The 13,349-nt window shown below is 45.4% G+C and overlaps 1 protein-coding gene across 2 annotated transcripts in view; it reads left to right on the plus strand.

The window, feature by feature from the left end:
- The window catches only part of LOC129695387 (G protein-coupled receptor kinase 6-like), a 111,700-nt gene that overhangs the window by 65,579 nt on the left and 32,772 nt on the right, over positions 1-13,349 (plus strand). For both annotated transcript variants that reach the window (XM_055632292.1, XM_055632293.1), the window contains exons 3-5: positions 7,134-7,246; positions 11,409-11,486; positions 13,245-13,345. In XM_055632292.1, the coding sequence (XP_055488267.1) occupies positions 7,134-7,246; positions 11,409-11,486; positions 13,245-13,345 (292 nt within the window). The remainder of the gene's footprint in view (positions 1-7,133; positions 7,247-11,408; positions 11,487-13,244; positions 13,346-13,349) is intronic.

Raw genomic sequence — 13,349 nt, forward strand, 5'->3', positions numbered from 1 at the left:
TTCACCCATTCCAACCCTAATCTATAACGGTTAGGAGATGGAACAAACAAAAAATTGGATAATTCCTTGCTGATCCTTGAATTATTTCTCAGCTGACTGATTTTTGGAAAAACATTAAAGATGCACTGTGTATACTCCTGAGACTTTTGATTACAGGCCCAGGATAATCTCTTGGGGAAAGCCGCAAAACAAAAACAAATACCTGTGCTATATTTCAGATAACCTGCCAGCACGATTTCAGAGATAGTGATAGCCATTTTGATGACGAAGGCTTACTTTTGTGTGGTGTCTTTCACATTGCCCGTGTCCCAAACAACTCCCTTTGGGAGTGGCGCAGCGGTAGAGTTGCTGCTTTACAGCTCCAGATACCCGGGTTCCATCTTTACTATGTGTGCTGCTTGCACAGTTTGTACGTTCTACCTGTGACCGTGTGGGTTTTCTCCAGGTGGTCTGGTTTCCTCCCACATTCCAAAGATGTAGAGGTTTGCAGGTTAATTGGCAATGGCCAAATTGTAAATTGCTACATGTGTGTAGGAGAGTGCTAGTGTACGGGGTCAGCACGGACTCGGTAGGCCGAAGGGCCTGTTTCTGTGCTGGATCTCTAAAGTATAAAGTTTAAAGTCTAAGTCTAAAGTGGTCTATCGCCAATTACGTATATTTAGTCGCACTTATAGCGTAGCAAAAATTACAGATGGGTTACATAGTTTGTAGGACTCGCTACTGGGGAACTCCTAATCATCTTATAATTGCATTGGCATGTTTCACATGACTGAAAGCCATAATCACGAAGAGAGTAAACAGGATGCTGGTTTACATTGCAAACCATTTGCGTTCAAATGCTTAGGGAGATTATTAAAGTGGTTGAGGACTCTGGATAGTCAGCACACTTAAAGTGTACAATTTAAACTGCTGCAAAGTGAAGGCCACTCAGACTAATACTGAGGAGCACAGGATGTGCAGTTGTTGATTTTTGTGAAAATTATGTCTGGTCATGTGTTGGCACTGCCGTTCTGACTTTGCCTCTAACGTGCAAAAATTGTATTGTCCCGGGTTCATTATTGTCACGCAAACAGAGAAACAGTGAAAAAGTGTTTTTGCACACTGTCCAGGTAAATCTTACCATACATGAGTACATCAGGTAATGCAAAAGAGAAAATAAGCAGTGCGGGATATATAGCTACAGAGAAAGTGCAGTTCAACAAAATGCAAAGACTACAAAGAGGTAGATCGGAAGATCGGGAATTCATTCTTGGCACCTGACAGCCTGATGACAGTGGGGAAAGAAGTTGTTCTCGGGTCTGGTGGCGCTCGCTTGCTTGCTGCCTGATGAGAGAGTGAAGAAGTGAGGAAGACCAGGGTGTGATTGATCTCGATGATGTTGGTTGCTCTCCTCGAGACAGCATGAAGAATAGATGGCCGCTGGAAGGGAGGCTGGCTTGCCTGATGGACTGGGCTGCATCTACGGCCCTCTGCAGTTTCTCGTGGTGTTGTGCAGTGCGGTTGGCCTACTGTGTGGTGCCTTTATATGTCCAAACCCCCCAAATTGTCCTTCTGCGACTTGTATTAATGCATCTGCCGCAAACATTTATGCTCGGTACAATCCTGGAAAAAGGCGCTTGTTTGATTGGTATCCCATCCACCACTTTTAACGTTCATTTCTTCTCTCAGCGCTGCACAATGGATGCAGTGTCGCCCATCTGCAAAATGGACAGCATTTGCTCACCTGGGCTACTTTGGCAGCACCCTCAAACCCAGCATCTCTGCCACCAAGATGGGCTAAGGCAGTAGGTACATGTGAACATGCAAGTTCCACGCCATGGGAAGATACAGAGTGCCGGAGTAGCTCAGTGGGTCAGACAGCATTTCAGGAGAACGTGGATAGGTGACATTTCTAGTGAGGACACTTCTTCAGACTCGAGTTCCACACCACACCGCTCTGACTCGGAAATATATCGCCTGTGTTTATATGCTGGTTCTAAATTCTGGAGTTGCCGATCATTACTGTGGTCGAGACAGTGGCGCGGCGGGTAGAGCTGCTGCTCTCAACTCCTGAGACCGGCACTCGACCTTGAAAGGTCGTCTGTCCATTCCCCCCCCACCCCACAGATGCTGTCTGACCTGCTGAGTTCCTCCAGTGCTTGGTTTTTGGCTTGGGATTGCAGCATCTGATGGCACAGTGGTGCTGCTGGTTGAGAGGCTGCCTCACAGCGCCAGAGATCTTGACCTTGGGTGCTATCTGCGTAGAACTTGGACGTTCTCCCTGTTCACCCACATCCCAACGACGTGCAGTTTTATAGATTCATTGACCTCTGTAAATTGCCCCATATGTAGAGAGTGGATGAAAGAGTGGGATAACATTAAACTAGTGTGAACTAACATGGACTTGGGTGGGCTGAAGGACCTGTTTCCATGCTGTGGCCATAAACTAAACATTTGGAGTAATTGCAAGAAATCAGCAAAGTTAGGACCCCATCACCTCATATTTGTAGCATCCAGCCTTCTAACCAGTTTCTCAGGGCTTTTTTGGTTCTAAAACTTGTATATAAATTGGAAAAATTGAACACATTAAGTTGAAGAAAAATGGATCTTGCCTTTCCCAGATGAGCATGGTTCTTGAACACTAGACCTATAGACGCCGAAGCCAGGCAAGTCTCAACATGCTGGCCCCAGAGGTGGATCTTTATCACTCATTAAAACTGCTCCAATCTTTTAAACCTCGACTCCAACAGAGCATGCGATGAAACAGTTTTTCACTGTATCTCGGTATCTCATGGCAATAAACTAAACGAGGCAACACTAACCTCAATTATGAACTTCCTATGTTTGCTCTTAGGGAGGGGTGTCAAACTAATTTTAACTAATTTTAGGTCAAGGGTAAACTGACTTCATGCGCGCCAGATCGCGCCGTGCACGCACAAATGCAGCCCGATCCGGCACCGGGGACAGTTGCAGCCCGCTCTGGCATCAGGGAAATCATCCCGCGGGCCGGATTGACACCCCTGCTCTAAGGACTGGGGTTTCTCGCACTCGTGTAACAATGTGGATCTCTGGATAGTTATTCATCCCTTGATGCTGTGGTCAACATCTTATCCTCATCCATCACTGCTGCACAGTCTAAATGTGGGGGTTATATATGACGTATGCATTTTCAGTAGTTTAAAACGCTATCCTCAAGATTCAGGGACAGTTTCTTCCCAGGGGACTTAACCGTCCTTTCACCAACTAGAGAGTTATCCTGACCTCCCATCTACCTCATTGGAGACCTTCGAATTATCTTTAATTAGACTTTGCAGGACTTTGCCTTGCACTAAACGTTACTCCCTTTATCCTGTATCTTAACGCTGGGAGAGACAGCTCGATTGTAATCGTATGTAGCCTTCTCTCTGACTGGATGGCAGGCAACAAAAAGCTGCATGTGACAATAATAATCTAAACTAGACTATAATCAAATAGATTCATAGAGTCATGTGGCATGAAAACAGGCCTTTCAGCCCACTGAGCCCACGCCAACCAAACATGCCCAATCTGACTCTAGTCCCATCCGCCTGCATTTGGCCCATATCTCTGATCTTTTCCTATCCATGCACCTGTCTAAATGTTTGTTAAATGTTGTGATAGTACCTGCCTCAACTACCTCCTAGGGCAGCTCATCCATGCACCCACCACCCTTTGTGTAAAAATAATTGCCCTCGAGTTACCATTAAATCTTTCTACCATCATTGAATGGGGGTGCTAACTCGAAGGGCCAAATGGCCCACCCCTGCACCTATTGTCTATTGTCTATTATCACCTTAAACTTATGTCCCTTGATTCTTGATTTCCCCTTCTCTGGGTAATTGACTCTGTGCATTTACCCTATCTATATTCCTGTGTGTGTTGCAGCATTGTGTCACCATTTCTTCCCCCGAGGACAAGAAGAGTGGTTGTTTGTGGCAAGGTCGTCACCTCTAAGTCGCACAACCCACTCTACATTTCCGTCATCGTTGTCAAGTCGCCACACACTGCCGCTGTGGGGGCGGTCACAACGAGGATGGCTTTCATTTCTGAAGGCATCCAGTGGCAGGCGTTAAAATGTGACATGACCCAAATCATGTGTAGTCTTTCCATTGACTTGATCACATGCAACAAAAAAGATTTTCACTGTACCTCGATCCACGTGCCAATGAATAAATAAACAAATTTAAATAGCGAATTTCTTTAATGTATCTCTTTAACATGCTTTCATTTCATTGAGAAAGGGTTCCAGGAGTCTGAAAACCGTGACCAGCAAGTTCAAGAACGACTTCTACCCAACAATCGTCAACCTCCTGAAATTTGTGTTGATTGCATTTATTGACAAGACTTTAGACTCTAGAGATACAGTGCGGAAACAGGCCCTTCGGCCCACCAAGTCCGTGCCGACTAAAGATCACCCCATACACTAACACCATCCTACACGCTAGGGACAATTTATAATTTTACCAAAGCCAATTAGGAAGGCTTGTCGAGAAACCGGAGCATCCGGAGAAAACTTACAAGGTCACAGGGAGAACGCACAAACTCCGTACAGACAGCACCCACAGTCAGGATCAAACCCGAGTCTCTGGTGCTGTAAGACATGGTTGCATATGTTATGTGATGGGACTTTAATGGAAGTGTCCATTCCAGTTGTTATTGAGTCATTATAAATTGCGTGCCTATCAGCGGCGCTGTGGTAGAGTTCCTGCCTTACAGCGCCAGACCCGGGTTCGATCCTGACTATGGGTGCGGTCTGTTCTGAGTTTGCGCGTTCTCCCTGTGACCGTGTGGGTTTTCTCTGGGAGCTCCAGTTCCCTCCCACACTACAAAGACATTAAGCTTTGTAGGTTAATTGGCTTGGTAAAATTGTAAGTTGTCCCTAGTGTGCGTAGGATAGTGTTAGTGTGCGGGGATCACTGGTTGGCGTGGACTGTGGGCCCGAAGAGCCTGTTTCTGCACAGTATCTCTAAAGTAAAAAAAAACTATTGTGCACACCCTTTCCTGTTGAGTTTAGCTTGTAAAATTGTTTCACATTTTATTCTGCTAGTAAATTATTCTTTGACATTTAAAGCGAAAGAGTCTTACAGCACGGAAACAACTCGCTCAACTCATTTGTCGACTTAATAGGTAACTCTGGAGAACATGGATAGGTGACATTTCGGATCTTCAGACTTTTCTGAAGGAGGGTCTCAACTTGAAGCATCATCTATCCATGCACTCCAGAAATGCTGCCTGACCTACTGAGTTACTCCAGCACCTTGTGTCCTTTTGTGTATTAACTAGCACCAGCAGTTCCTTGTTTCTACGTCCTTGCTGACGATGTTGCCTACATGAGTTAATACCGTTTGCCTGTGCTATACCCATATCCCTCTAAACCTTTCCTTTCCTTTGTACCTGTCTAAATGTCTTTTAAACGTTGTCATTGTACCTGTCTCCACACTTCCTCTGGCAGCTCATTTCACCCACCCACCTGATCTGGGTGAAAAGCTTGTTGCTTGGGTCTCCTTCAAATGTTTACTCCCACACCTCTTACCTGTGCCCTCCAGTTTTAGACTTCTCTACCCTGGGGGGAAAAAGATGCCATTCATCTTATCCATGCACCTCATGATTTTATATATCTTAATTTTGATTAGAGACATAGCATGGAAAAATACCTTTTGGGCCATGCCGATCATTGATCCCCTGTTTACTAGTTCAATGTTATCCCACTTTTCCAACTACTCTCTGCACACCAGGGGCAATTTTTCGAGGCCATTAACCCACAAACATGCACGGCTTTGGGATGTGGGAGGAAACCGGAGCACCCGGAGGAAACCCACCTGGTCACTTGTAGAACATGCAAACTCCACACAGCAGCACCAGAAGCCAGCATGGTACTCGGGTCTCCGGTGTTGTGAGGCAGTGGCTCTACCACTGTCCTGCCCCCACATCAGTATAAGGGCATACCTCTCACACTCCAGTATAAGGACATTCCTTTCACACTCCAGGGGAAAAATACCTCGGCCTGTCCAGTTTTTCTTGACAACTTGAGCCCTCCAGTCTCGGTGACATCCTCGTGAATCGTTTCTTTACCCTCTTCAGCTTAACAACATCCTTACTACAACTCGGTTACCAGAACTGCACGCAATGCTCCCAAGGCTAATTGACTTTGGTAAAATTGAGATAACATCAGCACCGAACAAATTTCGTGCCAGATCTTCCCACTTCACTTTGGGCGGCATGATGGCATAGTGGTAGAGCTACTGCCTAACGGCGCTGGAGACCCAGATTCGATCCTGGCTCTACGGAGTTTTTACGTTCTCCCCATGACCTGCATGGGTTTTCTCTGAGATCTTCGGTTTCCTCCCAAATTCCAAAGACGTACAAGTTTGTAGGCTAATTGGCTTGGTATAAATGTAAATTGTCCCTGGTGTGTGTAGGATAGTGTTGACTGTGTGCCGAAGGGCCTGTTTCTGTGCTGTAACTCTGAACTGAATTAAACTTAATGGTCCTATAATAACATACTGTATCACCATAATATGAAGCCTTAAGATTTAGAAGAGGTTTAGAAGGTCGTGGAGAACCTCATTGAAACTTACCAAATAGTCAAAAGGCTTGGATAGAGTGGATGTTTCCACTAATGGGACTGTCTAAGATCATAGCCTCAGAATTAAAGGACTTTCCTTTAGGAAGTTGAGGTGGAATTTCTTTAGTCAGAGGGTGATGAATCTGTGGAATTCATTGCCACAGGTGGCTGGAGGCCAGGTCAATTCATATTTTTATGGTGGAGATTCTTGATTAGTGAGGGTGTGAGGGATTATGGGGAGAAGGCAGGAGATGGGGTTGAGAGGAAAAGATAGATCAGCCATGATTGAATGGTAGAGTAGACTTGATAAGCTGAATGGCCTAATTCTGCTCCTAGAACTTATGAACTTAAAGGTCCTATCTCAGGGAGAAAAGTCAAGAAATTGATTAGGACTGAAAATGTTTCATCTGTAGAATATCTGTTTGCTGTTGAATTATATCTCCGAGAGACATGAATCTGTAGTTTCTGAAAATGTGAGCATTGGTTTGTAAGACCAAGGGCTGCTATATTTTGAACGGTATCGCCTGCCTTGTGACTAGTGTGCTGATGAATTGAATCTTTTTTTTTCCAGAAAGGGATTACAGTAACCTCTGTGACAAGCAACCGATAGGCAGACACCTTTTCCGGCAGTTCTGTGAGACACGACTAGAATTAAAGAGATGCATTGAATTCCTGGATGCAGTGGTAAGACTTTCCTTTGACCAACCCTTGCACCCAAGGTGAAAGCCTCTGATATGCCTATTTCACTTCTACTGCCCTGCCGGGTGCATGGTTTGCTAATGATTGTTTGCAAATCCAGATGGAGATTCAACAGTGGTGCAGTTGCTAGAGCCGCTGCCTCAGCTGCAGTGGCCTGGGTTTATTCTTGATCCCCCCCCCCCCCCAGTGCTGTGTGGAGTTTACACATTCTCCCTTTAGATGGGTGCGTTTGTAGATTAATTGGCCTCTGTAAATTGCCCCCAGTGTGATGGGAGCGGTTGAGAAAGTGGGATAAGGTGGAACTAATGAGAACAGGTGACCGATGGTGGGCTCGATGGAACGAAGAGCCTGTTTCCATCCCATATTTTTCAATCGATCGATCAATCAATCAATCAATAAGATACAGCACGGACGCAGGCCCTTTGACCCACTGAGTCCACGCCAACCTTCGATCATCCATTCACACTAGTTCGATATCATCATACTTTCTCAGCCACTCCCGACACACGAGAGAGAATTTATAAATGCCAATTAGCATACAAAATCACACGTCTTTGCGATGCAGGAGGAAGCCGGAGCACCCGGAGAAAATCCATGCGGTCACAGGTAGAACGTACAAACTGCACAGACAGGTCAGGTTTGAACTTCGATGTGGGGCAGCATCACTACCAGCGGTGCCACTGTACCGCCCATCAATGGGTGTAGGAGTGGGAATAAGTAGGGAGTAAAACAGGATGATGGTAAATAGTTGATTGATTTTCAATGAGTGAGAGGGCTGGGAGCCACAGCTGGAAAGGCATCTTCTTGCCCTGACTTGGACGTTTTGGATGAACTCATCAAACCTGACCTTATAAATGTGTAATTGAGCACTGAGTATTGAAAGAGAGAGAGAGAGAGAGAAAAAAAAAAGAATAGACTTACAAGAAAATAGACACCAAGTGTTGCAGTAACTCAACGAGTCAGATGCCATCTCTGGAGAAAAAGAACGAGTAACGTTTCAGGTCGAAACCCTCTTAAGAAAAAGACACAAAATGTCAATCTGCCTGTCCCAGTTACTCCAGTACTTTGTGTCTATCTTCGGTATAAACCAGCATCTGCAGTTCCTTCCTACACACTGCAGACTTGAAGACGTGTCTTCATGGAAAGCAAATATGGAACCTGAAAAGCTGGATGAACTCAGCCAGTCATGCAGCATCTGTGGAAAGTGGAACCAATTAACATTTCAGGTCCTCAAGCATGAAATATTACTTGCTTGAAAGCTTCTGTGGCCTTTTGGTGGGAGTGGGTTCCAGATGTCCGCTTCCACTCCAGTGCATGCTGACAGAATGCCTGTGTGGGGATGTAATCAGGTGTAATGAGCAGTGATGCAGATAAATTAATTTTACGATGCAGGACATGTGATGATGAAACCTTGCCACAATCCTGCCAAGGAAGTGGTCTGAGTTTGAAAATATGCTTTTATGTTTGGCTTTGTTTCTTGGGCTGCAGGGCAAGGGGAAGAAAAAGGTCACAAGGAGTTTGTACATTCTCCCTGTGACCACGTGGGTTTGCTCCGGGTGCTCTGGTTTCCACCCACTCCAAAGAAGTACAGGTTTGTAGGTTAATTGGCTTCTGTAAATAGTTCAGAATGCGTAGTCGATGTGGACTCGGTGGACCGAAGAGCCTTATTCCACGCTGTATCTCTAAACCAAACTAAACTGAAAACAGCATGGAATCAGCCCCTTCGGCCCACTGAGACCACACCGACCACCCATTTGATTACCCATTCACACTAGTTCCTATGTCCTTTTCCCTACACACAAGGGGCAATTTAGCCAGTTAGCCTACACACCTGCACGTCCTTACGATGTGGGAGGAAACTGGAGGTTAATTCACTTCTGTAATTGTAAAATTGTGGGGGGAGGGGAGGGGATGGGAGGGGAGAACAAAGGGGGAACTGGCGCGGGGGGGGGAAGGGGGAATTTGTAACTTTGTAAATGCCCTTTATGGGGCCACTATTTGCATACCTTGGGTATGCAAGCAATGCATTTCACTGTGACTTGTCACATGTGACAATAAAGTACTCAATCGTGCTAGTGTACAGGGTGATCGTTGTTGGGGCGAAGAGACTGTTTCCGCATTGTATCTCTAAAGTCAAAGTCTAATTTATCTGGTAGAACATAGAACTGTGTGGCACAAGAAAAGGCCCATCAACCCACAATGTCCGCAGCCCACCACTACCTGCGTTCCAGGCATCTACCACTCTATGTAAAAATAAAACTTGCCCCACACATTCCCTTTTAAACTCTGTCCTTCTCACCTTCAAGCCAGGCCCTCTAGTCTTTGACATTTTTTAATTTGAGGGAGGGGGGGGGGGGGGGGGGGGGTAGTGGGGGGGACCCTATCTACTCTATCTACTAAGCCTCTCTTGATTTTATAAACTTTTGTCTGGTCTCCCCTCAACCTCCAAAGCCCCAGAGAATACTATCCACATTTGGACATTTGGAAAGTTGCATAGATAGGAAATGTTTATCGGAATATGGGCCAAATGTGGACGGGTGAGACTGGTATAAATGGGGCATCTTGGTTGGCACGGACAGGTTGGGTGGAAGGGCCTGTTTCCATGCTGTAGGACTCTGACTATCCTTGTCGCCAATATCCTTGTCGCCAATTCCCCCAAATTCAGGTGAACCTCTTCTGCATCGTTCCCAAAGCCATCATATCCTTATCTAAACATTCCTCACTTTGTGCAGAGGCTTGGGAGAATCTCATCAGTGGGATTGCATATGATGTGTAGGAGATTGACCAGGCATGACCAATTGGTACTGATGACCTAAGGCTGTTTAAGTACCTGACGGGAAACACTGGCACATTGCCTGCCTCTTCTTGGCAAATATAATCATCATACTGACCGCAAATGACCTGCTGTTGAAGAGAAATGCCATTTATCCTTTCGAACATGTAGCTTACAATTTATAAACCACCGATTGTTTAAGCCTGTGACCATCAAAAGATTTGACACCAAACCATGTGAGCTATTGCGACCAATTGAATTGAAAGAGACAGCATGGAAACAGGCCCTTCGGCCCACCGAGTCCGTGCCGACCATTGATAGCCTGTTCACAGTTGTAAGTTATCCTGCTTTCTCATCCACTCCCTACACATGTAGAACAATTTACAGACCGCCCATTAACTTACAAACCCACACGTCTTTCGGATGGGTGGGGGGGAAGCCGGAGCACCCGGAGGAAACCCACGCGGTCACAGGGAGAACCTGCAAACTCAACCCGAGACAGCACCCGAGATCAGGATCAAATCTGGGTCACTGGCGCTGTGAGGCTGCAGTTCAACCAGCTACTCCACTGTGCCATCAAAACCAAATCAAATAAAATCAGGGATGTAGACACAAGGAACTTTAGGTAGATGTAAAAAGATGGAGTAACTCTACGAGGCAGGCAGTATCTCTGGAGAGAAAGAATGGGTGACATTTCGCGTCAAGACCCTTCTTCAGATGATCTTCTTACACAAGGAACTGCAGGTGTTGGTTTACCAAAAGAGATACAAAGTACTGAAGTAACTCGGGGGTCAGGCAATATCAGTGGAGAACATGAATTGGTGACGTTTTGGGTCAGGACCCATCTTCAGATTGAAGAAGTGTGCATGGGTAGTCTAGAACTAAGAGGGACTCGCCATGAGTGGGCAGCCGAGAACTAAGAGGACTTGGGTGGGGGGAGGGAGGTCGCCAAGAACTAAGGGGACCCAGTGTGGGTGGGCAGCCGAGAACTATGGGACCTAGCGTGAGTGGGTCGCCAAAACTAAGTGGAACCCGACATTGGGGAGAGGGGGCTAGTGGGAACCCTGAGAACGAAGAGGGACCAACATGACTTTAAAGAGTACTTTTATAACTTTGTCGGCACCAGAAACATGGTGACTATTTTGTGTACTTTGTGTTTTGGAAACAAAAAAAACGCAGAATTCCACTGTGCCTAGTTATATGTGACAATACAGTATTGTTGAAACACTGTGGTTGATGGAATAAACAGATAGCAGGCAGATGAAGTAGATAGCAGAGGCCTCTGAAGTGGCAGGAAGAGTGAAAAATTGTATGAAGTAATAAAACAATAAAGCTCTATAGCTGATGGGCGTCTGTGATGTTGTTTGTTTCCAGGCAGATTATGAAGTGGCTCCTGATGAGAAGAGGCAGGACTGCGGACTGCAGCTCTTGGAGACCTATTTCAACAATGGGGTATGATTTTTGTAGTTTTCTTTGCATTCTGTGCTATGCATCTTATTACACAATTGGGGAATTTTGTCTGTGTACAGTCATTCCTCCTCCTCCCTGCTCCCGAAGAAAGTGCAGAAGTTTGAGAACACGCAGCTGCAGACTCAGGAACAGCTTCTTCCACTCTGTTATCAGGCTCCTGAAAGATCCATCTGTAAACTATAAGCTAGGGAACTGTCCGATTCACCTCTACACCATTGCGGACATTGGACTTTGTCTATGGAACCGATGCGCTACAATGATGAGAACTATATTCTGCACTCTGTATCTTCCCAGACCTTGCCGCCACCATCTATTTGCTCCATCTATTGCACCTGAATTTGAACTGATTGTATATGTGTATAGTATCTGATCTGTTTGGATAGCATGCAAATCAAAGCTTTTCATTGTTCCTTAGTACACGTGACAATAATAAACCTGAACCATAGTCTCTAAAATGCATCCAGGCTTGTTTTCTCTCACTGATGTTTTCTTTTTAAATTACCACTTTCCTCTCATGCCAGATATGTTGAGTGCTTGGTTATATGCTTAAACATAGTCATCGATCTGCAATCTCAATAAAACTATATAACACAGGTTTTAGATGAAAGGGGATAGATGTAAAGGAGACTTTAGGGGCATGGTTTTCACACAGAGGGAGGAGGATGTATGGAATAAGCTGCCAGAGGAAATACTGGAGGCAGGTCCACTCACAACACTTAAAAGACATTTGGACAGGATAGCAAAGGTTTGGAGGGATATGGACCAAGCATGGGCAAATAGGACTATCTCAAGTAGGCATCACGGTTGGCATAAAGGAAACGGGTTGAAGGGCCTGTTTCCCTCCTGTAAACAACGACTCCGTTAAATGCAAGTGCATTCTTCTATGGAACTATTTGAGCCAAATATGTCTGAGCCCATGTGTACAGTTGCAAATTGAACAGAGTAGAGACAAAAGTCTTTCCAGGACCTAAAATTGATAACCTTTAATTAGCCGTTTCAATATAAATTTTATTTATCTGGCTCGTATAGATTTGAACAATTAAATTTTCAATGTCTTTATGTGAATTGGCAGATGGATAAATTGCAAGGTAGCAGTTTTAAAGAGTTGCAGGTAGTTTGTGAGAAGGTGTGCACTGACTACTGCCTGTGCAGGGTCTCTATGCCCTCTTGATGCATTGAATTGAGGTCCTCAACACAGACAGGCCAGACAACCCATCACTGACTCCATCTGCACTTCATTCTGCCTCAGGAGAGCAGCTAACATAATCAAGGACCTTCCCCACCCTAGACATACCTTCACTCACCATACCCGTTGGGCTGAAGATATAGAAGCTTGATCGAGCACACCACCAGACTCGGGAACAGCTTTCTCCCCTCTGTTAAGGACGAGAAATAATAGGAATCTGAGGGACAACTTCTTTACACAAAGGCTGGTAGGCATTTGGAATGAGCTACCAGAAGAGGTAGTTTGGGCAGGTACTATCACAATGTTTGAACAACATTTGGTCAGGTAGATGGGTAGGATAGATTTGGAGGGATATGTGCCAAACACGGGCAGGTGGGACTAGTGTCAGTGGGGCACGTTGGTCGACGTGAGCAAGTTGGGCTTGAAGGATTTGTATCCATGCTGTATGACTCTATGACGAGCTCGAAAATATTGCATGCTTTGGGACACTCAATGCCACTGTAAATCCATGATATGGCAGATCGTTGATTGATTCTGGCAATGTCTCTTTGCAGTCTGCGGCCCATTTACCAGACGTGCCTGCGGACACCGTAATGCAATGCAAGGAGAAACTGGAGCAAAGTCCTTGCAAGGAGATCTTTACGGAGTGTGCTAAGTAA

The sequence above is a fragment of the Leucoraja erinacea genome, chromosome 3, assembly GCF_028641065.1.
Source record: "Leucoraja erinacea ecotype New England chromosome 3, Leri_hhj_1, whole genome shotgun sequence".
Classification (NCBI taxonomy): domain Eukaryota; kingdom Metazoa; phylum Chordata; class Chondrichthyes; order Rajiformes; family Rajidae; genus Leucoraja; species Leucoraja erinaceus.